Consider the following 26,929-nt stretch of genomic DNA (forward strand, 5'->3'; position numbering starts at 1 on the left):
GAGAAAAGAGAGGCAAGTGCCCTCTTGAACCCAAGGCCTTGTGTGCAAAACAGGGGGTGTAAGAACATTATAATATCGTATATTCTCAAGTGCAAAACAAGCAGACTTGGGTACCTGAGATGACCCAGGTAACGCTTACTGTAGAGCTGCACGGATCCTCCTTTTGGGAATACAAAACATTATAGACAACCTTATATGCTGAACACCGTAACTACCCATGAAGTTATTAATATTATAATTACTAGCAGTATTAAAGTGACAGCACGTGAAAAAACGAGAGTGTAAAATCTAATTTTTCTCTTTCTCTCTTCCTAACAGAGGCCTCGGGCGAACATGGCCTGGACGTACAGCTACCAGGAAGAGAGCATCCTTGCAAGCCTCGGAGTCAAACCTGAGGATATAGAATTTAAAGCTGAAGGCTGCACAAAGGTAATTTATGCCACTCCTGCAAGTGTCCTGAAATTATGGACTTCAGTCTGATGTCGGTTTGACGACAGATTTTAATCAGTGACAAAGCAAAATTCAATCCATGCATTTTAATGGGTTTTTTTTAGCATCTGTTCTGTTTTGTGTAAAAATGTTAGTTTTATGAGATATTAGGAAATAATCGTAAGAAGTAAGATGTTTCCTTTCTGATATTTAAGAGAGCCTTCTCCCCGCTTTCATAGTATGTTTGGGTAATATTGACATAGGGTCATTAAAATAATAAACTTTTTTTACGTGTGTATATATATGTGTGCAGTATCTCCCTTTGTTCCATTGGTTTTCATTCCGATTAGCCTACTTTCTAATTTTTCTATTTCTTATTAATGTCACATTTGCGAGCCTTTGCTTTTGAAATACATCATATCATGAATGATATGCAGTTACCTGCTGCAAAAAAAAAAAAAAAAAAAAAACTCATCAATAACTCAGCAGATTATTGTAAGATGCTTCGGCACCCTCCATGCGAAGTCACTTTATTGAATTTGTCATTGCTTACCCGCTCTGTGATTAGAATTTACTATTACCATCCCCCCTTATTCGGGCTGCCAATACTAGATCTGGGTGTGGCACACAAAAGCACAGAAGCCGGAGCGGGCTGATCGGGACATCCTTCGGCCTTTGTACGACGGTACAAACCTCCGCGTCCTCCAGGAGCAGATGTTCATCAAGTCGCTTCGCCAAGAAGAGAACGAAATGAATTGGCGATCACTCACCACCAGCTTCATGCTCGCAGATGACGACAATGTGACCGGAGTTGGGGATGAAGATTCCCGGATGGACTTATCTTCAGAATTTGCCCCGGAGTACGAGAACTAGTTTTACTTCGCAGTGCGTTACGTTTTGGCGCATTCTTATCTTTCAGGCTACACAGAGTGGGCGATACTGAAAGTTCAAGTTGAATGCTTAGCTCACAATGCTACGAAAGAGCGTTTCCATTTTTTCCTTCATTATTATTAAGGAAGTCGGTGTGTAATGATAGTGTTTCTCAAATTGTCTATTGATGAGGATTGTTTTATAATCAGCCATCATTGTATTATATTTCACCATACTGGGTTTTATCCTCATTGGATAATTTAGTCGTTAATTTACGCCTGATTTCTTGATGACAGGATAGATATCAGTGCATCTTTTGTTGAAAAACCTTTTATAGTAATAGAAAGTTTACCTTTGGAGTAATTTTGAGAGTACTGACTTTTGCTTTCAGTTAGATTTGTTTTCCTTAAAGTCGTAAGTAGTAGCATTTTGATGCTTGCTGTATGTAGAGTCCAGTAAATATCTCTGTCTTTTATTATCCCAGTGGTCTTTCCGGTCTTTCATTCAGCCTAGAGAGATTTGACTCTAATAATTAAGGCTACAGAATTATGAGAAAAGTAACCACGGTTCTCTTGAATTGAATTGAATATAGAATTTAGGCGAAAGGCCAAGCACTGGGACCTATGAGATCATTCAGCGCTGACTCTGAAATTGACAGTAAAAGGTTTGAAAGGTGTAACAGGAGGAACCTCGCAGTTGCACTAAGAATCAATTGTTAGGAGAGGGTGGAAAGTAAGATGAAAGAAAGAGAATATGAAAAGAGATACAGTAAAAGGAACGAAAGGGGTTACAGCTAGGGGCCGAAGGCACGTTGCAAAGAACCTTAAGTAATGCCTACAGTGCACTAATTGCACTAACCCCCCTACGGGGACGATTCTCTTGGAAATATTTTCATTTTTCTAAATAAGATCTACTTTCTACGCAAATTTCAGAAAGTTGGAATACAATGTCTTAGAGGAGAAAGACTCGGGATTATTACAAACGAAAATCAAACATGCAGTGCATATCAAACGAAAGCAGCTGTGGTCCTTTAAGGTTTCGAACGACCCTCCAAAATTATACAGTAGTCCATTTTTGCAGTTTTTGAATTATTTTGCTCTGGCTTAAGGGAAGAGGGGAAAAGACTTTACTTGTCCTGTAATTGGTGCAATATATGGGCATGACTGCGACGGCTTACATAAAAATAATGTTGTGTGAGAGGAGTAAAGTCAGATTTTCATCAGCAGACAGCCTTAGTTCTCTCTCAGATGTGCCGGCTTGTGAGCACATTTCATCACTGGTAACACTGTACGACATCTGTTACCCGGCGACCCCTTGCTGTTTTCCAAGTGTTTATCAGATCAACTGAGCTTCACTTGCTTCTGATTTGCCGTTCGACTCATTGCCATTTTAAGTGCATATCACCATGTGGAACGCCGGGCCTTTTACTTTGCTCAGCCTCTTTCGAAGCTTTTGGCCTTCTTTTTCAACCTTCAGAATATCTTTGAAGTATCAGTGCTACATTCCACTGTTTTCTGTCAGTCAAAATTTCACCAGCCCAATCCTTTCCTACACAGACTGTTGCCAGGCGTTTTCATTTTTCCTGGCTTACATTACCAGGTGTGCTTTACACCTGCTGTAGTTTCCAAAATTTCATGCGGTTCACAAGTTGTATGTACAATGTGCATGTGAGATTTACTCTAAGGGAACAAATAATTTCGTATCGTCTCAGTACTGAGAGAATATCAAAATAAACTTTTTCCTCACAGTTTAGAACTATTATTTCAAGCTCAGTGTCTCGAAGTTCCGTGAATACTCCCTCACTTCTCTGGATTGTTCGTATCAGTGCTTTAGATGTTCAGCTTTATATATATATATATATATATATATATATATATATATATATATATATATATATATATATATATGTGTGTGTGTGTGTGTGTGTGTATATATATATATATATATATATATATATATATATATATATATATATATATATATATATATATATATATATATATATATATCAACCAAAAGTGGTGCCTCAGACGGGATACATAGTGGGAAGGGTTTCAATGCAGAGGTCGGTTTTTTGATCAGCTAGTTTTATTAATGCGATGTTTCAGGGGCCAGCCCCATTTTCAAACTAAAAAAAAAACAAGAATATATTACAATAAAAATACTTATCTAAAAATACACAATTACAATATAAAGCAAATTAAAAGAACACCAACTAAACCCCAGTACCATTTCCAGTAGAGAAAGGGAGACGAGTGACTGGAATAACGGAGGCATGTCCGTTGTTTGCGCCAGGTAGAGAGGGGTGGAGGTAGTTTGGTTTTTCAGTTTCGGAACATTCGTTTTTACAAAGAGCGATTTCAGGACCGCTAGCTGTTGCGGAGAAGACGCTTTTGTAAGAAGTTTATAGTGGTTATATCCAATATTATTCTTGCACCTCTTTGCCTGGTCACGGATGCTGGAAAATTCAGATGATAATTTAACTCCAGTACGAAAACAGCCCCCTATGGCAATCCATTCGGACCTTAAGAAGTCTTCGTGAGGCTCCAGTATATTTACCCAGATCACATCTGGGACAAGTATATAAATAGACAGTGTTAGATGCCATAAGAGGGTTCATTTTCCAAGATCATATCTAGGACAAGTATATAAATAGACAATGTTAGATGCATAAGAGTGTTCATTTTCCTAGATCACATCTAAGACAGGTATATAAATAGACAATGGTAGATTCCATAGGAGGGTTCATTTTTTTAGAGCACATCTAGGACAAGTATATAAATAGACAATGTTAGATGCCATAAGAGGGTTCAGTTTGTCTTTCTGTTTAAAAACAGATCGAATTGTCGCAAAGTTTTTGGGATCAGCTGACATTTTATGGCCGGACTACAAGTTCTAATGATGTGTTAAATTTTGGTATAGAATTTTGTATTACGTAAAAATGGAACACTGGCATAGAAAGGCATCATAGGTACAGTCGGAATAGTATTGCTTGGTAAAAACTTCATATTCACATATTTGTGGAGGCATTTAAAAAATAAATTACTCGGGTAACAGTTATCAGTAAAATGCTTCTTTAAAAAGGTGACCTGTTTGTGGAACTCAGACCATCCAGAAGACAGGGAAAAGGCTCTGTGGAAACAAATAAAAAAACAGTTTATCTTAAAATTAAAATTACAAAAGCTATATAAAACTGTGCCCAAACTTGTGAATGTCTTCTTCCTGAAAATCGATGTATAAAAACCTGAATTATTACGAGAAACTTCAATATCTAAAACAGCAAGTTTGCTATCTTTCTCGTAATCAACTGTAAATTTTATACTCGGATGGGCCAGATTAGCACACTGTAAAAATAAATCTGCTTTATATTTATTTTGAAATGAGATAAAGGTGTCATCGACATGACGACAGTAAAACAACGGGTGCTAACCCAGAGGGCAGTTGTCCAGCAACCGCTCTTCTAATTCACACAAAAAAATATCAGCCAGCACCGGGCCAAGAGGACTCCCCGTTGCCACGCTGCCAACCTGCACGTAAGCTTTACCATTAAAAATAAAGGCAGTTTCCTGCACCGCTAAGGTTAAAAGTTCCTTGAAATTGTCGTAATTAAAACCGTGGAACAGTGTGCCATTATCGGTAAAAACCTTATTTAAAATAATCTGTATAGTTTCTTCCACAGGAATATGCATGAATAAAGCTTCAACATCGAGGCTTACCATAAATAGGTCCGAGTCCAGACACAAAATCTTTTCCTTAAACTCAAGCGAATTTTTTAAACAATAGCTGTTAAAAGAAAATTCGGTTAACAGAGGTACCAAATATTTTGCCAGTTTGTAATTGGGGGTATCATATGATGTTAGAGTAGGTCTTATGGAAATACCCTCTTTATGTATTTTTGGCAGACCGTGCATAATACCGTAGGAACCTCCAGTGCTTAATAAATCTTGATATGTATCATTATTAATGAGATTGCTCTTACTATTATTCAAAGGTATACCAAAAGTATCCACGTGAAGTGCAAATGTTACAAAATCTTTCCAACTCTGTTCTGTATTTAACAATAGAATTTGAATAAGGTAAAGTTGAGGGTACAAATTTAACGGATTTTATCTTTTTATTACCGTTGGTTGAAGAGTTGAACGCAATTTGGTATGTTTAATGATTGGAGAATGAATGATCAACATATCAATTTGCAGCCCTTTAGCCTCAGTAGTTTTTAAGATCTGGGAGCGGAGCGGACAGAAAAAGTGTTGACGGACAGACAAAGCCGGCACAATAATTTTCTTTTCAGAAAACTAAAAATTGTTCATAGATTTATATAAAGAGAGAACGTCCGTCTGTCTATCAATATGTCTGTTATGCTTAGCTTATCAGCGCATCCACACTTACACGGTTGACGGGATTTCAGTCTAACTCAGTGCAAAGGTTGACCATCACGCATAGACGTGCAGGACAGAAGATCGTCCATCTAATTTACCTGTCTGTTTGTCAGTGGGTCTTACCACTCTTACCTTGTCATGCTAATTCACACTCAGTTGAATCGATTTCAGTCAAAACTTTGTCATCTTAATTTCTCTTTTACGGCTGAAGGAATTTCAGTTAAACCATTTTTCTCTGAAATCCCTATACCTTGAATGTTCTAGCATCGTGCTCTTTCAGTGCTCGATTACAAAGAATTTAAGAATACTCACAGAGGGAGATATCCATGGTTGTCCATAGTCAGCGAGAGCAGATACTGAGACATGTTTCACTTGGATAACCAACAGGCCAAAGCTTCTACCCAAGGAATAACAAACAAAACCACTTGAAACGAAATTTGAAAGTAATTTCACAATTATATGAAAACGGGAGGCAGCATAAAGGCAATATATCAAACTGTCATGTAGGCTACCTGCTTTGTGTCATCAGATTATACATTGCTAATTATACTGGTCAGATTGCTTGATTTCATGAAGATGATATTCTTGTCTTGCAAAGTGTTTAATTTACACAATCTGAATATCTTAACCTTTTTTGGATGCCTTTAATCTTTGATAACAGACAAACAGTAATTGTTTTAAGAGTAGTTGTGCAATATTTATAGGAACTACGATAAAAGGAGCTCGATTTACTATGGGTTATCAGAGTACAAAGGACAGAAAGGGCATTGCGACCGCCCACGTTGATATGCTTGGTAACCTTGAAGATAAGACCTGCCGGACTAATCTGGTTACGCATCTTTTATTTTCTGCAATTGATTTATTTCAGTGTTGATTATTTTAAGTTGCTGGCCGTTTTAAGATTATTGTTTTTAAGTCGATCATTCTTATAGGGTTAATGAGGTTGCTAAGTGCTTTAGTACTGAATATTTCTGGTCGATGATTTTCTTATCAATATTCGAATCGATGATCATTACAAGACTAGTTTTATTAGATCGATGATTATTTTAAGATTTCCCACTTTATATTTATGGTTGACCATATTATTTGTTAATCGCTGATTATTTAAAAGGCAGATTATGTTAAGAAAATTCTTCTTATCAATTGTGGTTGTAAGCGTTGGTTCAGTTGTGATTATCTCAGAACTGTTTCTTTTCAATCTGCATTCATTAGTTTGAATACTGGCAATTATTCTGCGCAAGTTTGTCATTCGTAGATTATAAATTTGGACCTGTTTTTACCTCATTTAAATCTGCTATGAATCACTGTACTTCAATACTTCCAGGAGAAAATTTCGTATTTTGGCGGTCTTATGTCATACTGAAATCATGAATATGAATATTGAAAATGCACAGGATTTCCTAACTGAAGGCATGGTTGTAAAGCAAGTGGATAAGTTTAAATATTTAGATTCTTATTTAGATAAGGATGTTTCATTATTTTGATTTATTTCCCCTTGTGGTTAATGCCGTCTCCGTACTTGAAGTGAGTCTGTAATTACAGTATAATACTGTAATTATAGACTCACGCTAGTGATTGTATCACTAGCGTTTTCCCATTTTGATTTGTTGCCCCGTATGGTTAATGCCACTTTCGTATTTTAAGTGAGACTCTCTATTAAGGAGTGCTCTCTTGTTTGTTTACAAATAAAGTTTCCACCGCATAGGTTGCCTTGTCAACCGCGCAGGACTTGTTTTAAACAGAGCAGAGATAGGAATTTACAGGATTGAGCTTGTAGGCCGGGAAAATAATTTAATTTAAAACACAAAAAAGCAAAATGGGCGTGCGTAAAATAGGCGATGGATCGTATATGTACACAAATACAAGTACACCCGATGAAGTTTTAGTAATATTATTGAGGGACAATACCGGATTTTCTGTCAAGGTAAGGCTTAAACTATCTCTACTAGTCAGGGTAGGCCATACTAATCGGTCTATAGACATACACATACTACCCAGGCCACTTAAACTAACGTTTTAAAATAGCAAAAGAGTAGACCTAACACAGTAACCATTTTGAATGGGTTTTTTAAATGATAAAATGTGTTCATTTGTGACAGGCCTATTTGGTCGTCATTTCCATTTAAAATTCTTGTTAACCTAACCTACTACAACCCACAATATCAAAAGGCAATAGGTTCCCCCATCCACAGTGTAAAGATGGGGTTATTGGATGGGGGAATGATTGAAAGTGAGTGAACACTAGTGATATAGCTACAGTAACCTAACCTTACTTAAGATTGACCTTACTTCAGACATGGGTCTCGCCTTACTTAACTTGCCCCCTTTGGATGGTAGGCTATGTCTTTTCACAATGGTTTTCCCATTTCATGAGACTTGGGGGTTTGTAATATATTAACCAAACATTTACAATGGAAATGAAATTCCTCTGCTTGGAAAAAACATATTTCTACATGCTTAGCTCGAATGCCATTGTTGTACACAAAGAACTTGGTCACTTCATGAGTGTGGATAGGCTGTGTAGTTTCTTAACTTCATAGACAATGCAACAGTAAAATTTATAGTTCAGTACAAGCATGTGCATAGCAAAATGGAAACACCATGACACCACCACAAAATACGAGAACATGTATATTGCTTTTGTAACAAAAAGTGAATTTTATAGAAAAGTTATGCAGTTCTGCACATGCACAGCAATACAGACGGGAAAATTAACTGGTGTCGACAACAAGAGCAGTCACTACAGTTGTCATCTCAAATAAACTAAGCCTAAGAAAGAGTAATTACAAAAAGACAGAGTGATCACATGACAACTGTTGGTAATTCCCAAAGATTTTTCATTGACTAGCCTCTTAGTCTGTCGAGCATACTTAGTCAAAAGAGGATGTAGGGAGGGATAAGCAGCAATGCCAAACATACTTTCCTTATTTAGTGAATAGACTCACAGAGACTTCCCTGTGATTCTTGAAAAGGAGAATTTATTTGAAAAACCTATTTATATTATAATTGAGGACAGCATAATAATTAATATATTGCTAGAAATAGCATATATGAGAATATTAATTAATACTGTGTGAAACATTCCTGTTGCCAAATCTGTGTTTACGCTAAGGGGATGGTGAGGAGGAAAACAATATGGATTTGGGTCAGTATCTCTGGGTCACTCCTTTTTATTAAAGGACCCCTATATTTTACAATCATGACAGACTTTGGTGATGTGTAAAATATAAGAAAAACCAAAAACCTTGTGTTCATTACCATGCTGATGTTTTTTGGTAGAGCATACATATCTGAAAGTCTCAAATAATGTTTGATAGGGTTTGAGATATGTCTGTATGATGGTACTCAGAGTACTTTGAATTATGTAGATAAAGGTTAACTTTCTTAGTCCAAGCAGTGTAAAAAACTTAATATTACTTTCACTACCTCGTTTACCAATTACTGCAATAAAACATAAATATTGCGTTCTCTACCAAACCAATTTTTTCGGTATTGAAACACATATCGACAAGTCTCAAATAATGTTGATAATAATTGAGATATGTCTGTATGATGGTATTGGGAACTTCTAACTTTGGTTAGTAAAGGTTAACTTTCTTTTTCCGATTAGTGTAGTAAGACGTAAGCATTACATTCTCTACCAAACCAATTTTTGGCAGTGAAATCCATATCTGCAAGCCTCAAATAATGTTTGTTAGGAGTCGAGATATGTCTGTATGATAGTACTGTACTCTGGGTACTTCAAGTATTTGTTGGTAAAGAATTAATTGAATATCTTCTTATTACACTCTCCTTTACTGGGCCTTGGAGTGTTGAAAGCCGAGAATCGGCTCTGATCACCCAGTAGCGCTCACCAGCTTCCGAGTCTTGACTCCCGAGCTGCTACCTCGCCTGGCGCCCAGCTACCCTGTTGCCAGCTATATCCTGGGAGCACCAAGCTCCCAACACCAATTCCCCATCATTTGGTGCCAACTCTCTCCTGCCACTAGCCCTCTTATTTTGTATCCACTTGCTCCCGCGCCTGGCTCCCTCACTTCCTTCCCATGCCATTGCCAGTGTCCGAGTTAACAAAAGTTAACCTTGTAATAGTGAACTGTTTTGCAGTGGAGGAGGTGGCTACTCGTCCCCCAATGCTCCTAGACAAAGGTCCCTGTCCCTCTCCCCCGCACCGGTGAGAAGACATACCAAAGGTCCAAGGGCAGTCGGGGGATTACTCATGAGTAGTCGCCCCCTCAGTCAAGCCTGTTGTCCGGTCCCAGGTATCGACAGACAGCTGCTGGAAAGGCGTCTTACTGGATGTGTGGTATAGGAGGTGGTTATCTAGTCCCTCGGATCTCCTAAACCCAGCCCTTGTCCCACTCCCCCTCACTGGGGAGAAGACATATAGTACTAAAGTCCATGGGAGTCCGAAGGGGTTTGCTCCCCACTAGTTGCCTTCATGGTCGAGCCTGTTGTCCACAGGTGTCGACGGACAGCCATTGGAAAGGCGTCCATAAGGATGTGCTTTCTTTGTAGAAGCACTGATGGCGTGTTTCCTAGTGATTCTCAGCCACTGAAAAGACTTGTTTCAGCTGCTGACTGTCTGAGCATTCAGTGGGATCCGAGCACCCAATGTCTAGGCGTCCAGTGCCCGAGTTTCCACCTGTGCCAGCGCATCCACCTACAGTTTGGCGCCAGCTGTCAGGCATCCAGCACCACCTCTTCAGTACCAGGCTATACAACCCACTCACAAGAGTTGTCTCTCTCTTCAGTCTGTTTTCCACCTTCACCTGATAGCTCAAGACAAACTGACACTACTTCCTTTTTGTGTTAATTATTGTCTCATAGTCCTGTCTTTTGCGGACAGGGACTGTTGCGTCCAGAAGTTTTGAGCTTGTTGCAGTAAGCTCCCTTCTCTGGCATTTTCTTCGTCCTCCTAGGAGTTGAGGGAGCAAGTCTAATGCCTTTTGTCTTTCCTCCTTGTGGTGCTTCCATGGAACTTAGGGCTGCTTGTCAAAGATCGCTTCAAGATTTCGAAGCAAGGTCTTTCTTGTCAACAACAGGAGCACTGGCTAGAAGATAAAGGACTTTTTAGTGTTTTTTCGAGAGGCATAGCTTTGGAGTGTATCTTAGTTCTGTCTGGTTTGGACAAGGACAGTCTAGATAGCTTTTAGTGTTTTCCACTATCTTTAGGTCTCTAGAAGAGAGAATTTTAGTACATAGTCATACCCAGGCTACCTTACAGTCTCCGTCGCAGAGTCAGCTTTTGGGATGTTAATCTCAGTCTTGGAACATTAGTGGATGAGTCTACAGGCACTCTGTCTTCCACCGAGTCGTTCTTTTCAAGTTTGTCAGACTTCATAGGAGGGTTTTGCTTTTCTTCCTTTGGACCAGGGCTTCCTATCAGTGCCCGTTCCCGAATGCCTGGAATCAACTTACGAGCTCCAGGCGCCAATTCTCTTTCTCCCAACTTCTGTTCTAGGGTGCCCAGCACTATCTAGAGACTATTGTGTCAGTCTGCAGGATTTTGTCATACCTGGTTTTGGACAGGCCTCTGTTTTCATGTGACCAGGCTTTTGTGTTTCTTACGGGTTTTTTCAAGCCTTATAAATGTGCCAGATGTTACTTCTGCCATGTACATTTTCGCATATGTCTACAGTCTGTACAGGTATCGTCAAGTTCACACCAACTGTTTTCTAGTCCAGTAAGAAGTCATTTCTGCACAGATGTTTTCACGTCTGCACGACTGTCAAGGATCATCAGGATAGGCTACTAGTTCACTAAGTTGTCCAGGAGCCTGCACAATGATTTGCAAGTTCGCCCCAGCGAGTCTGCATGGCCAGCAATTCCCTTTTTTCTCTTCAATTAAGGTAAGGTTCTAGACGGAGACAAATCAGACAGCCTAGTAACTCTCTCTCTCTCTCTCTCTCTCTCTCTCTCTCTCTCTCTCTCTCTCTCTCTCTCTCTCTCTCTCTCTCTCTCTCTCTCTGGCATTTGCCTTCTGTTTCTGGACGTTTATGCTAGTGTATTCCTAATTATGTCCATGTCTCCTCGGAAGACTGATTGTTTTCTCCCTTCAAAGAAAGATCGAAGGTTTTGAGATCATACTAAGGTCAGGGATTCACAGCCAGGCTTCATCATCTTTTTCCTTAGTCCCAGTCTCCAGTCGGACCTGCAGTAGTGGCTGTTCCAATTTAAGCTTTCAGAAGAATTCCCTCATAAGGCTTTTTGTAATTGCTTCTCTCTCCTTGTTCTAGTAGAAGGAGTACGCTCAGGGACCCAGGAAACTTCTGTGACATGTCCCCAGGGGAACAGAGCCTTTACACATATGCTAGAGAACCGAAAGCTATTTGCTTAAGGCTTCAGTTCTCGTCTCTCGCTCACTCCTAGACTGCGGTTTTCCTTTAGACTAGACCACAGTTCTTATGTTTTTTCCTTGAGCACTCGCCACCAAGCGACAAGGTTTTGCTGCAGATGATAAATCAAGTTTTTTCTAACTCAACTGGAATTTCTGGTGGATGAGCTGAGCCATCAGAAACTCACTCTTACTGCCGAGTGACCTTGAATCCCTTGATCTGTCGGGTTTTGTGCTTCTATGGGGCAGGCCAACCTTGTCTGTCTGCCACCATAATGGAACCTTCTAGCATGGGCAACAGACACCATACTGCAAGGTTTTTCTAACCTGGACCTCCATGCTCTTCCTCTATTCGACATGGTCAGCGAAGGGCTGACTCTTTTCAGGCTCATCAGAACGTTGCAACGTGCCTCGTAACCCCACTGTGAACCACAATTTAGGGTACCTGTATTGCTGTGATTGATTGGTGGACTCGCCAAGAAGCCTTCCACTTTTTGTTTCTTCGCGAATAACCTCTCTTCAAGTGACACCACCAAAAGTGGTACGCTTTTACGCGGACAGGCTTTGGGCTGCCCGGTTTCTGGTCAAGAAAGAGGGTTTGTTTTTTCAGAGGTACTGTACTACTAGAGACATTTGAAAGATGCAGACATCATCTTCTAGCCCGGTCTACCACCTAAGTGAAAATGTTCCGAATCGGGTGTCTCAGACTCTAGGTTTCTTCTTCTGAGACACTTATGCCTTTTGGCAACATTGCCTTTTTTCATCAGAGAGGATAAAGGATCCCTCATATTCCTCCTTTTTAGGAGTATTGAGCTATGTCTGTCTCAGTAATGCAGTTTGCTAGTTTACCCTGGAATTTATTAACCAAGAATGAGTATCATTCCATGATCTGGAACCGCTCTTTCTCCCAAGAGCTTAATGGAAGAGAAGACGATCTTAACAGCCGGGGACAGTGCTCAGGACTCCCAGGAATACCCACCAGCCTGAGTCTTTCCCTCGCCTGACTTCCAGCTCACCTGGCACCAGCTACAGCCTGGCAGCAGTGCTGCCCCAAGCTCCTAGGAGTGCCAGCCAGCTCTCGACCAGAATAGTTACCTGGCGACCAGCTCAGCTGGCGCCACCTACAGCCGGGTGCCAGCTCAGTACACCCAGCTGCTGATCGCCTGGCACCCAATCTCCCTACATCCTTGGCTCTGGGGAGGAGTAGAAAGCTCTCTATTCTGTCGGAGTTTTCGGGTATTACCTGAGCAGGATTGGAAACGGGCATTTCATAACCTTCAGTGTTCTGACAAGGACGCTTTTTCGCCCTCGGTCTAAGAACACATTGTTCTTCACCATGTATGGACTTGATCCTTGAGACCATTCTTAGTTCAGGAGAGCATTGTGCTTGCTTTTTAGTGAAAGCTAAAAATGCCAGAACAACTTCTTCCTCTTTACCCTTCGTGTATGTACACCCGTTAAGTCCATCCTACAATCGACGCACTGGAAGTGTAAACAATTTTCACTTCTCACTTTCTTCAGAAAGTTTAAACAGTGTTAAAACTTTCTTTTGCAGTACCTTACGTTTATTAGTAACTGGTTTGGCATCGCGGAAGGAAGCAGAGGACTTTCTCCTACTTTCTCTTCACCCTGTAGTAAGGTAATGAGTGTACCTGGAGCACCCACCAGTTTCAGTGGATGGGTCATGGGTTTTTTTCCAGTGCTGGTGACATTGTTATCTAGTTGTTTTATATTGTGGTACTGCGCTCGGGGCAAGGGCACTTTTGAAGCTTTGCAAGCACTTTTGAAGTGTTGCTAACCTTCAGTTAGCTCCTTCGCTGCAAACCTTCCAATTATGCTTTGCTAGCCAGCAGTGATCTTCCCTCGCTACAAAGTTCCCACTAAAGTAGGGGTGACCTTTGTCTATACTGCCATGCCCAGTATAGGTTAAGATGAGCACCAACCAGGGGCAATTTCTGTTGCAGGCTTTCTTAACTGATAAGGAACTACAAGTGTTGTATTCAATTCTAGCGATTTTTTCTACTTCAAATTCATTACACAACTTAATGTTTTGGAGTAGAATATGTCCATTTGTCCTTGCTCCTTTCAATGTGGAGTAACTATGTAATTACTTGGTAAGTCACTTATATAAAAATGACATTTTTATGATAAAGTAAAGTTTTATATATACTTACCAAGTAATTACATGATTGGAGCCCTCCCTCCTCCCCTTCGATGGACATAAGGCATCAACGGAATGAGGTTGTCTGCTAGTAGTTCTTGGTATTCCCATTAGGGGGCGGGACCAGTCACCTGCAATATACTTTGAGGTGTTACCCAGGAATTTGTTAATTTGAGCTGCCGTGCAAGGAAACTACAGTATAAGCTATGTAATTACTTGGTAAGTATATATAAAACTTTATTGTATCACGAAAATGTGATTTTTTTCCCCATATTGCTGGATAAATAATACTATTAAAGTATTGTATTTAATTAAAGAGTGAGATCTAACATCGTCACCGAGCAGTAACATCTTAATGGAATAGTCAGAATATTCTGTCTGTAATTAGTCATTATGGCTTATAATAAACAGGTTTGTCCATATACAGTATACTATAGCAGAGCAGAATCCATTCTGAAACAATTGCTGAACAGAAATCCGAACTCTTCAAAGAATTTTTTTGACATAAGATATGGTATGCAGGTAACTTAATCCATGAGTCATTTGAATTAAGCCAAAGATCCATGGCAATACCCACAGAGATGTCTGACAGTGGTGGCTAATGTAGGCTAGTCATTCTTTTCCTCATCTTAGTCTTATATACACAGTCTGTGTCAGTGAGTTAAGTAATCCTTTCAGTGAGGCTTATGTTCAAATTTGCATCTCTTTCTGCCTTGTTATGATTATCTTTCCTCTGTGTGCTATATTTAGCATCCACAATTATCTTTGTACATTGTCAATTTATCTTTGTTTCATCACAACCTTTAATATTTGTGGTTTGAACATTCTTTGAGAGGAAAAGGCAGTCTCACTACGTAAATAACATCTAAATCCTCAAAATTGTTTCTGTTACCTTCCATACTTTTCATGGAACTACAATACTGTAGTGTTAACTGGTATGTTCACCATTTCTCAAGTGTTTTACAGTATGATAGGATTACTATTCGATTGCTTATTACAAATAATTTTCCATTTTGGCCAGTACTAAGAGAATTAAAAGTCTGAGCTCAGTGGTCTGGTAAAATAGTAACAATAATGAACTTATATGTTCTTTACATGGTTATATCTGGAGTGTTTTTTAATTCAGTTTTATTTGTTTATATTTGTATGGGTACACAGGTTATCTGTCTGCAATTTTGTGACTAGTGGGGTGACTAAGTTTGTGAACTGTTTTGTTAAAAAGTTTGTTTTTGGACTGCAAACTTCCACCAAGGCTGAGCAATCCATCCTGCAAAAGGCCCCTTCTCCTGTAAAATTACATTCCCATCTACCACATCCAATCACTTGTTGCCAGTCACAAGGCCTGCCTTGGGTAAAATACTTTGTTTTTTAAAAATCCACGTAACTATTTTTGCACAGTCTTGGTAACAAACACAGTCAAACAAACCTCCTTGTAAACGTTGGAAATTTTATTATTTTGCATGATGTATGCTTCACAGAATTATTGTTTCTGGATATTAAAAGATAAAATAGTCTTCTTGTCACAGAAGTTTTGAAGCTCTGACCTCTTGTACCCATTTTCCTAAATCCATAATTCAGTAGTGTAGACTATTAGAGTAAATAGTGTTTTGATTAATGTACTTGTTACACTTTAGTACAGTAGTATTTCATTCAAGAAAATTTTATTTATTGTTTAAAATGAAATTGTGAATAGTATGTATTTTGTTGTAATGTCAAGCATTATTATTTATTTTCTAGACAGTGTGGTGTTTCATCTCTGTCTCATTTACCTACCTCATAATTTTGTTATCACTGGTTTTATGTAATTTCAGCTTGGAACGGTTAGTGATTCAGTAAAAAAGTGGTGTAAGAACCTTCAGAAAAGCCCTGATGAATATATGGCTTTATTGCACAATGCTGTTGAGTCCTGCTCTGTAACATACAGTGACAGTGATGAAACAGAAAAGAATGAAGATGTTTTTGAAATTCAGGAAGACTGTCTTATTTGGAAACAGTTTTTCCCTGACAAAGATGTTTATGGTAAAAGAGGAAAATTTACATTAGACAAGGTAAAGTAAATGCATTAATTCAGTTTCATTTAAAGACATTTTAAAAGCACAGTATAGATATTGGTATATTTTTATCACATTCTGTTTTGGGAATCATACAGAAAAGTTTAAGTGTATAACTCAGTTATTTATGGCACTTACAGCTTTTAGTTTCTGTCCATGATACAGCAATTGGTAAGAAAAACTAAGAAAGTAATTTTATATTAACAGTGCTGAAAAGTTAAGTAGAAATCAGTGCTTTTAGTTCTTGGTGTTGGTCAGAATATGTGAAGTCTCGTGGTGCTTGCCCATTGCTTTCAAGCAAGTATAATTTTAAACAAGTATCTAATTGTGTTGTTATTTGGGTATAACTCTATTTCCAGATAAGTTTTCAAGATGCTGTGAAAGAAATCTTGAATGGAGCAGTAAAGGACTTAGATGCAAAGTCATGTAGAATACAGAAACTCACTGATGATTTGGATAAAGGGTCTAAAGGTAATTTTAACTGTAGTAGTTAAAATTCTGATGACATCTGTGTACTACTGCAGTATACTGATTTTGTTTTTATGATCACTTAGTACAGAATTATGAATACTTTGTCTACTGTTCAAGATTTTGTTTTGATTTATTTCACAGAATTCCTTAATAAAAGAAACAGACATCAAAGTATAATATTTTATATATACATTATATTTTATATATATACATTACTTGTTATTTATTATGCATAGTTTGTGATATTTTTTTAATATTCATGTATAAGCAAAAATAGATACAGTATTGAATCATTTCACAATTAAGCCATTTTCTGTAGCATGGTACAACTGAAGAAAAATAAGAATACGTAGTCATTGTTTTATTAACGCTTTAACTGCTGAATTGTGTATGAACCCCCTGTGCAGGAAAATTCCACATTAACTGGTTTACATCCCTGCGCAGAAGGCTCATGAGCAGTGTGTTAAGCTCTCAACACACTTACACTTCAGGTCTTACCTTGCACACACTCTTGTGCTTCCTGGATGTTAGTACCCTCTCTCTCTCTCTCTCTCTCTCTCTCTCTCTCTCTCTCTCTCTCTCTCTCTCTCTCTCTCTCTCTCTCTCTCTCTCTCTCTCTCTCTCTCTCTCCATACCTTTTCTGTGCTCTCTCTTTCCTAACACTGAGATATTATACATAATTTTTACTAGCCCACCATCTTCCATTATTTTAACAGAAATAAACCATCTCAAAAGACTGCTCCATCATTTCACATTCTCTTAATATTTTTACTTCTTATACATAGCATATTTTCAGTTTTTACACCTCATGTACTACACAAACAATTCATCTCTACAGTTTCAAATTTTTATTTCATTTGCTCTCAACTTCCATATTTTATTTACAGAAAGGATAGTTAGTTCCATCCATAGGCACTGTAAGACTTTTCCCACCTTTTGCACACTCCCTGCTGACTCCCTACTTTACACATTTGGTGACTTAGATCTTTTATCGTGACATTGTCCATTACATATGCTCTTAAGCTCCTCAGCAATTTTCCACTATATTTAACCTTACTCATGCTTAAACTTACTCTCAATTCTCTCTTCATTTAAACTCTTTCCTTAGTGTCTGCATCATATCTTCAGTATCTTCATTGCCACTATATCATTCAAAAACATCAGCCATCCCACACCTCATTCATGACCCATTTTACTCCACAACTCCACACTTACATCTGCTGGCAGTATCCACTTGTTATCCTGCTGCTGCCTTGCACATCTGCTGACAGCATCCACTTTTTTTTTCCTGCTGCCTTGTTGTGCAGATGTTCTGGAAAACTACATCATGCTGTTGTTGAAGCTTCTTCCATATTTTCTGGTTTAATGGTTGGTTGATTGTTCCAGTTTGGATTGCTGTAAGAATGATGGTGTTAGATAATTTTTTTCCTAGAAAGAATGACCACTGTAAATGTCCTGGGCATGATTGAGCATGTGTTACATCTGACTTCCCTGTGACTGTCAACTCTCATTATTTTTGTGCTTCTTGCAGAAGTGAGGAGTGCTTGCCATCCTTGAACTATATCAAATGTGTCTTGGTTTCTCGCCCAATGGAAGCAATATAAGTCAAGGAGGTAAAAGTCAAAGGAGGTCCCATTGGTGTCTGTTGAGAGCACTACACTTCCATTCTCACCTACTCTTTCCTGTTTTGTGCCTGCTTTTACTCCTGCTGCTTTTGGGATGGTATCTGCCCAAGGAGGATACATTCAAACCAGACAATGACCTACTGACTCTCTCCTTAGCTGGTGCTGTTGCTGGTGCATGTCAGGTCCAGTTTCAGCTCCTGCTTCTGCTCTTTTGCATCAATCTGAGATATTCCCAGGAAACTAAGAAGCTACTGATGGGGTTGTGGCCTTCTCTTGACACCCTGGGAGAGCCTTTCTCCGTATGCCATCCTTGAGCATTTGGTTTTAGTCAAGTTCTTCATCTGCACCAGCCTTGATGGATCCCATTGCTTCAGTTAAGCTTCCTCCCTCTTAGACCAAGTTTACTATATCTGTATGTTCATGCTCTTGTCCTTGTGGGGATGCCTGCCCCAATCCTGTCCTAAGTGGATGTGGGAGAATGTGGGAGAGGACAGACCTTGATTGCAGAAGGTCAGAGAAACACTGCTGTGCTTCTCCTTCCTTGTCTTCCTATCTCTGTGTCAGCAGGAGTATGTGAAGAAGGCCCAAAGGCTGCCTTCCACAAAAGAGTTAAGAAATCTTATCATGGCATTTGCCCTTCTGTTGAGAGTTGTGGCGATCTCAGCACCAATTCACAATGTTGGTGATCATGGGTAGTGCAGGTGGATTAGTGCTGAAGTTCACTTTTGACGAGTCTTCATTGCATGAATTTGCTCATCTTGGTCCTTGGTGCATGACTGGTTGTTCTCAGTCAGCTCCACATCCTTTTTGGGAGAGGAGAACTGACCCTGACTCTTTCTTGGGTGCTTCTTCAGAAGAACTACACTTCTCTGGTCTACGGGCCAGGTTTAGTTGTGCAGAGCTATCTCAGTTCTCAGCCTGAGTCTGTGTTTGATGGTGTGAGTCACCCTGTGCACCATTTAGTGCTGCTAAAGGGACAGATATCGTGTGCTTTTGTTGTCCTTGATCAGGTAGCAGGGCATGCCTGGCTGGTTCAACTTCCATTTCTAGACTTGAGATCAGTGAAGTTGGTCATGTTTGATTACTTTTTGTGCCTTTAAACCATGACTCAGTGTCTTGGACTTGTTCTAGACATTCGTCGTGATCCTCTAAAAGGGAACAAGTTGGGCATATCTTCCATACTTGAGTAGGACATCCAACTGGTCCTGCCATGGATTTTGCTGGACTTGGCAGTTCCTTGCCCATAGAACCCTTGCATGCTGAGTTTGAGAGGCATTTTTGTGATTTCATTGGGCTCATTCATAAGCACAGTGGTCTTGGGGTGTCAACAAGAACTACTTGGCACCCTCAGTGTCCTCCACTTAGTGCACCTTGGTTTTTGCCCTAGAATCTGCACTGTCTTTTAGCTGCCCTTGTCCCAGCCTACACAAGGCATTATGAAGGAGATAGATTCTCAGGTGTCAAGATCAGAGAATTCTTCATCCTCCATTCTTTCTGCCAAGCTCCTTCCTCCACTTCTGATGTGGGAATGGAAGTATTATGTCCTAGAGGATGCTGAAACTTGCCCCATATAGGAGGACCTGTCTGTCTACAAGAACAGATTCATGTGGAAGGAATTTCTTTTGCCTCCTCTAAAGCAATAGCCATAGAGTTGGTTGCCATGGCTTCATTCCAGGCTAGCACAATGGTTGAAATTTTTGGTCAAAATGATGGCAGACATTCCTGTTTCTGAAGTATCTTAGTAGGAGAGGGAGGCAAAGTCCAGAAGGTTGTTAGTGTCATAAAGAAGGACGCTGACCTTCCTCTCACCAATCTGGAAACCTGTGGCCTAACCTGATCTGAAAAAGATATGATGGTGTTTGTGGGTTCATTTCAAGGCAGTTTATGATCAGACCAGTTTCACAACTAGAAAGAGATCAGTTCCAGGTTCTGTCTATATTCTCCCATAGGCTAGGGTTGAGGTAATGTTTGAAAAACCAGGAACTAAAGGCCAGGACTCCATTATTCAGTATGCAGTTTCCCCTCGGTGTTTCTTTGTGATTCATAAATTTTACTGCAACCAAGCCTTTGGAAAAGGGTAAAATGCAGGCCCAGTCAGGCTCCCAGCATTCTTCCTTGGGGTCAGAAGTCCTCTTGGCCTTTTTGTCTTCCAGCTGAACTCCTTAAGCTGTGTTGGAAGATATCTTCAGATACCCTCGGGACATCCTGAACATCAGTGCTTGTTATACAAATATGTTGGTGTATTTTAAATATAGTAATACAACAAATTTCCAATAATGATAGAAAATTAATTTTATTTCATCATGTCCCTCCAATTATTTCTTGCCCATAAATAATTTTCATGATTATTTATATATCTGTAATTTTCAGAACTCCAAAGAGCAAAGGATTTAGCAGCAAAAAGTGTGCAAGAAAAGGAATCTTTTGAGAAGGAGATATATGGGAAGTGTGCCTCAATTATCAATGCAAAGAAACTTCGGATTAAACATCTAATGAGTAGCCAGCCTTGCCAGCCTTCAACATCAGGCATGTATAAACTCTGAAAAGATGTTTATAGGGTGTAGTATCACTATAAGCAGCATTTCTCTTTCACCATATCAGTATACTGTTGATAAACACAGATATGCCACTTCATTGACAAAAGCTATTGTATTAATTAATGAATGTTGTGTCAGTTCTGGTTGCATTATCAGTTCAGGATTTTTTAAATCTTGTTCTCATTGCGGGTAAAATTTTCTGTCACATCCTCTCGTACATGAAGTGCTTGTCCTCTGTTCCGTAGACTATACACTGTCCAAGTTCTAAAGCCAAAGCAAAAAATCTGGGAAACTCCATAGCACTTCCCTCTCTACTGGCTAGGTACCAGGTCAGTCCCACATGATAACTGCTTTGTGTAATGCCTTTAGTAGCCAAAAAGTCTGTAACAGGAGGTCCACATGGTGCAGGGTGTGAAGACATGTGAGAATTATTTGGATTTTTTTGGCTCAGATTTTTGGCATTTAAGATGTGTGAAAAGTACTCTTTTCTGAAAAGTCAGAAGCCAAACTGAACAAAAAGAAAGGCAGCAGCATTTCTCTTTCACACATTTGTGTTTATCTGAAGCCATTGTTCATTATTCTCAGATAAATCTTAAGGGGCATACCATCCAAGCTAATTTATCTTAGTATGTAATATTCATGAACAGATTAAAAAACAGTAAGTATTTAGTACAGTATGAAACATTCTAAATATTTTTTATTTTAATCTCTTTACAAGATGAATATGAACTGTGATATGATTAGCTTAGAGGCTCTTGTGCCATGCCATGTTGGAGGCAGTGGTGGTGATGATGATGTTATGTATTGAGCAGAAGTCTTTGCTAATGCTTTAGGTATGATGGTATTGGTTGTGATATTTGTATTTGAATATGCAATTGTAAGTTTTCCAGAAATTTGTTTAACTGCCTATGTTAAGAGTTCTGTGGTGGTTTCATATAACTATAAGAACTGTACCGTATTACCAGTATAGTTTGCTTGATCATTTTCCTAATGATTGTATAATTTTTAAATTTCCCCCAAGACAACATTATGGGCAAGTTAGATTAGGTGTATGACTAACATAGGATATAGTTTTGTAATGGCAGATGTGCAAGTGAGTCAGTCATGTGCATTACGCTTTGGGTTTCTATGATTGATCCACCTATTCATGTAGATATCCCTGACAAAATTTACCACCATGCAGTCCTAGTTTGTTATTAATGACAGTAAATTTTGAAGGAAAGTGATATTCTAATTCTCTTCTGTGAGAAACAAACAAGTAATAGATGACTTGAGAATCTTGCAGACCTCATATTGTTAATTCGATGAGGTCCTTGCTTAAATATATATACAGTAGTCACCAGATAACTCTCCTGGTGGTTTGCATCCTTTTTTAAAGATTTGCATTCTAAGTGCTGCAGGTAGAATCATAGCATTAGTGAATTTTTGTCACATTCGTTGTCTGTATGTATGAGCCTAGATATCATAATATGGTCATATTGAAATTTTGTTCATACCTTACAGTAAGTTGAGGCTAATTCTTTTCAGCTTAATCCCTAGTGAGGGTCACTGTTTATTCATATTGAAGCTAAGGCTAATGCTGCTTGATATTTTGAAAGAAGTTATGATATAAAATTATTTTAATTCCCAAGTATATGCCAGAGTCATCATGCTCCAGTTATTGAAAAATGGGTATGATTGTACATGTTTGAAATGTGCCTCTTTTCCATAATATCTGAGTAGTAGTGTAGAGGTATGCATGCATGCATGTCAGTATCATTTAAATAGCAACTAAGAAACTTCTTTAAATTAAGTGGTTGATCAGGTATTGTAATAAAGAAGTGCTGATTATATGTGAAATATTACTTGTTGATTAATGAAATTTTATCTTTTCATGTGCATGCTTATTTTTTCACAAATCATACATATTTTAGTCACATAGTAAAAGTGAGCAATTCCCAACAAGTGTTGTGATCAGAAAGCTCAAAATTGACTTCGAAATTTAATATACTAATGATACAATATATAATGTTAAAAGAGTTATAAGCTGAATATTTGTGATTTATTTATGTTAATATTGTTGACATATAAAAGGAAGTTCTAGTGTCTCTAGTTTGAAATAATATAAAAAATGTTGTGGTTTTCTTGACATTTATAATGGAAATGACTGTTTATTTTCATTTAATAAATGAAGTATGGCATTATAGTACAGTATTACCTTATCAAGAAGATTAATCAATGATGAAATGTCTGACAAATCTGATTGTTTCATTTCCTGTTTTTTATATCATTTTAGAGTTAGGTAACTATTAAGAAGGATCATCAGAGAACTAGAATGTAGGATTTTCTTAGTGGTTTGGTATCTTCAGAAAATACAATGATGCTAACGTTCAGTTTAACTTTCATTTAGGCCATCCCTGTGAGAGTGAAGTATTTGGCTGGATGGCTGGTTGAAAAACTGTACAGTGCTGATTAATGCAGCTTGTTTTTACATTCAAACTCCTAGTATATGTTACTTACAAAAGAATAAGTTCATAAATGAATTCATACTGATTGGTATTTTATGTTTTGCAGAAAAGCATGACACTGCTGCAAGGAAAATACTGACCAGTGTGGAGCTTGTAAGTCAGTCAAGTGTACCAACAAAGTCAGATTGTCAAGCTAGCGACGGTTATAGTTCAGATACAGATGTTGACGACCCTGGTGAGGAAGATATTGATACTGATGAAGAGAATTTGCGAAGGACATCAGCACAGAAACGCAAGATAACAAGGAAACCTGTAATGCCCAAAGAACAATTTGATGACTCTCAGGATAGCTTGTTTAATAATAGTCTTGAAGCTGAGCTATATTCGACAGATATTGTAAGTAAAAAGCAAAAGGTGATAACTGAAAAACCAAGCAAGAGTTTAAAGGAAAGAGGTTCTAATGGTAAAACAAGTAATTCTGTGCCTGAAGTTTCTTCATCATCAAATGCTGTTGGAGCTGACACACAACACTCTATTATTAAAGATTTATTCTAAAGTTACTTAATTTATTAGGATACTGTGTATCTAGACCTAAGATTATTCCTTTAAGGGTACTAATCAGTTATCCAATCCAAATAACTGTAGAATACCTTTACTCATGCATCAAAAGTTCTCTGCATCCAGATTTCTTAATGCTTACCTTGTTTAAAGACCAACTTGGTAAGGCTGAGAAGCAGCAGAGTTTGCAATTGTGAAGATGGAGGTAATTATGCAATACACATCACTGCCAATAATAATTATGGATGCCAGTTTTTAAGAATGGTTTTGTTTTATCATTAAGAGATTTATATGTATTTTAGATGAAGTGAAAAGTTATAAGCATTTGGATACTTTTATATAAAAAATGTATAGCTACCATGTACTAAACTTTGATAACGTGAATCATAAAATTTTAGAGAACTTAATAAATTTAATTTATGATCTTTGCTCACTTCTTTCACATTTAATCTCCACACTTTTCTCTGACCCATTTCATCAGTATCTTGTTAGTCTGCCTGCACATGAGACAGTTTTAGTGGAGGGTGGCTGGCCACTAAGAGGTCAGCCACTTATTGGCCAGCTGATACTAGCAGCTTGTACTGTACCTGTAGACAAGACACTATTAGTGGTGGCCACAGATGAATTTCATAACAGTATCACCATGGATACCTTTGAAGTTTCATGTGTCTGCACTTTGCTACTGAAGAGAAAGGAATAGAAAAAGATATGTAGATGAAAGTACTGGGTACATCCAATAATTAGCCAAAGACTGCTACAGGGAAAGTTCCACGTATTATTTGAAGACCCGAAGCCTTGCCCTGAAAATTTTTACAGCTACTTCTGGATGAGTGAAGAAACATTTATTAATCTGATTACAGTACTGTAATTGGACCTATAATATCCCATCAGGACATGAACATGAGGAAATAGTGTCGACAGAGGAAAGGTAAGCACAGAAGCCCAAATGCGTATTGTACTGTACAGTTAATATATTCTTATCAATACATAATTCAGCATTCTCCTGGAAGTTACTTAAACATTACATAGAATAAATCAGGCTGTAAATTTACTTTTAACATTTTCTGCAAGAAAAGTATGAGAATACTACAAACAATTATATCTAGCTTAAGTACAATGCACATCCTAATGGGATCAAGAAAGAAGCCATCATTTCTTCTTTTTGGACTAATCTTTGAAGACGGGTAATTTCAGACCAGATGGATGCAGCACAACTAACTGAAATTCATATTTTGACTAACTAAATAAAACAACTGAATCCATTGTTTATTGCAAATAAACAAGAGAGTGTGCAAAACTAATTATGAAATTTCACATACTGTAGTTCCTTCTCATTCTAGTTGACCCCTCTCCCAGGCAGTCACCTACTGAGCCAGAGAGAACAGAATATCTCGACCAAAAAAAAAAAATAATAATTCTTTCATCAGCGCACTCTGATGTGAAATAACAGGTTCTTTCCCCAGCCACTAGTGGTGAGCCACTGTGGTGTGGCCAAGAAAATATACCCAGTAGCCTCTTCGTGTCCACTCTTTTAATGTCATCCACTAGTAGTGGCTCATCTGATCTTCCAAACAAACACGTGTTCCATTTTTTATTTCAGTGACCAGCTACTTTCCATTAAAAGTGCCTCATGTGTGGGCAGTCTTAAATTTATGAAATTGGATATTACAAGGACGAACATCAGTTTCTCTGTTAAGTAGGCATACTTTTCTTCATAATGTGGCGCACATTTTTGTTAGTGAGTCTGTTCATGATTGATCTTTCCTTTAGAAGATCAATTTTCATAACAGTGCTGCAGTAATTCACATATTAAACATATATGTATCTTCATTGTGAGCATTTCATAAGTGAGTTATTAGGATTTTGGTGATTTTCCTTCCACTATTTGTCAGGTCTTTGTGAATTGTAGTGTTACTTGAGTATAGTAAAGTTTAGGACTAATAAACAAATAAATTGTAGCTTCACTTTTGGATAATCTACATAATCATGAATTTGATTTCAAGTTACTTGATACCAAAGAATTTTGGTGTGAAAAAGTTTTAGTTACAGTACGTTCTTTATAAAGTGCACAGGCTGTTACACTTAGTACATTTTATAGTTTTCCCTCTGGAAAGAGAAGCATTTTTTCAGATGAGAAAGCAAACAAATGAGCAGCACCAAAAAGACTTGTCAGGCTAACGATGTTACTCTATCATATTGGTAGATTTATAATGAAGACATTGGTGATGTATCAGATGAATGTGGGCAGCTCTTAAGGATTAGCACAGAGCCCTTTTTCCGTCCATTATATAAATGGAAGAAGCTACAAACAAGTGCAGAAAAGTGGGTCCCAGGAGCTACTCTATGTAATGACCCAATTCTAGCAGCAGAATCTGAAGAAGAGGCGGAGATGTTTAAAAGTTGGTGGGGTGAAACTAAAAGGAGAGGAGAGATGACTGAAAATCATAGTAAACAAAATGAAGTTCATTATTATAGGAAAATAAGAAAAGAAAGAGCACAATCAGAAAAGTGGTCATTTTGCTATACTGACAGATTAGGGGTAAACCCTCTACTGTGTACCAAAGACTGTATAACAGATGGTGTCCAACAAGGTAATCTGGATTTCAAAATATACATGGGATGAGAGATTTTCAATGCCCAAAATGCATTTGGTAGATCAGTGATTTGTTCAGTGTTTGCAGACTCTTTAATGTATGTTTATTTCTCAGTGTACAGAGAACTCAAACATAGCCTTTTAATCTTTTACTGTTTGTTGTGTACAGTATAGTGAAGTAGAGGTCTTCGTTTACTGCAATAATGAATGTCAAAAATTTGATGCCAATCCTGGTAATTTTGTCTTTGTGGGCATGCATGTTTCAGTATTGATTTTGTGTGTTAATATTGTTTTTGTCACTGTTATTGTTAAGTTTGCAAATATTCCTTTATGCATCTTTTATATATTACTGCTTCTTTCTGGCAATATTGAGCTTAATCTCGGTCCACAGAATTGATCAGAGAAATACCATATATTATACTGTATAGCAATATATGTGGATTATATAAGAACAGATAAGACTTGGATGTTGCT

General features: G+C 38.2%; 3 protein-coding genes across 8 annotated transcripts in view; 2 read left to right on the plus strand and 1 right to left on the minus strand.

Moving 5' to 3' along the window:
- LOC136838778 (galactosylgalactosylxylosylprotein 3-beta-glucuronosyltransferase S-like) overlaps window positions 1-1,759 on the plus strand; it is a 10,456-nt gene extending 8,697 nt beyond the window's left edge. The window contains exons 6-7 of the mRNA XM_067104297.1: window positions 319-429; window positions 1,042-1,759. Of these exons, the coding sequence (XP_066960398.1) occupies window positions 319-429; window positions 1,042-1,302 (372 nt within the window). The 3' untranslated portion in view covers window positions 1,303-1,759. The remainder of the gene's footprint in view (window positions 1-318; window positions 430-1,041) is intronic.
- The window catches only part of LOC136838777 (probable glutamate receptor), a 29,209-nt gene extending 23,089 nt beyond the window's left edge, over window positions 1-6,120 (minus strand). For 2 of the 4 annotated variants that reach the window (XM_067104293.1, XM_067104295.1), the window contains exon 1: window positions 983-1,122. Coding sequence is in view for 1 of the 4 variants with exons in the window: in XM_067104292.1 (XP_066960393.1) it covers window positions 1,200-1,211 (12 nt within the window). In the remaining 3 variants the exon portion in view is untranslated. Of the gene's footprint in view, window positions 1-982; window positions 1,123-1,199; window positions 1,245-5,990 lie in introns of those variants that run through there. The other 2 variants (XM_067104296.1, XM_067104292.1) reach the window with 2 other exon arrangements.
- Window positions 4,706-26,929, plus strand: LOC136838779 (uncharacterized). 3 transcript variants are annotated; one of them, XM_067104299.1, is made up of 5 exons: window positions 4,706-4,832; window positions 15,985-16,221; window positions 16,584-16,695; window positions 20,691-20,846; window positions 23,411-26,929. In XM_067104299.1, exons 2-5 carry the CDS (start codon window positions 16,051-16,053, stop codon window positions 23,857-23,859), a joined length of 888 nt encoding a protein of 295 aa, XP_066960400.1. In that variant the 5' UTR covers window positions 4,706-4,832; window positions 15,985-16,050; the 3' UTR covers window positions 23,860-26,929. The 3 variants fall into 3 exon arrangements, with proteins under 3 accessions (XP_066960400.1, XP_066960399.1, XP_066960401.1); XM_067104298.1 differs by lacking the exon at window positions 4,706-4,832 and adding an exon at window positions 7,172-7,602; XM_067104300.1 differs by lacking the exon at window positions 4,706-4,832 and adding an exon at window positions 7,631-7,724.

Source organism: Macrobrachium rosenbergii, chromosome 5 (genome assembly GCF_040412425.1).
Source record: "Macrobrachium rosenbergii isolate ZJJX-2024 chromosome 5, ASM4041242v1, whole genome shotgun sequence".
Taxonomy (NCBI): Eukaryota; Metazoa; Arthropoda; class Malacostraca; order Decapoda; family Palaemonidae; genus Macrobrachium; species Macrobrachium rosenbergii.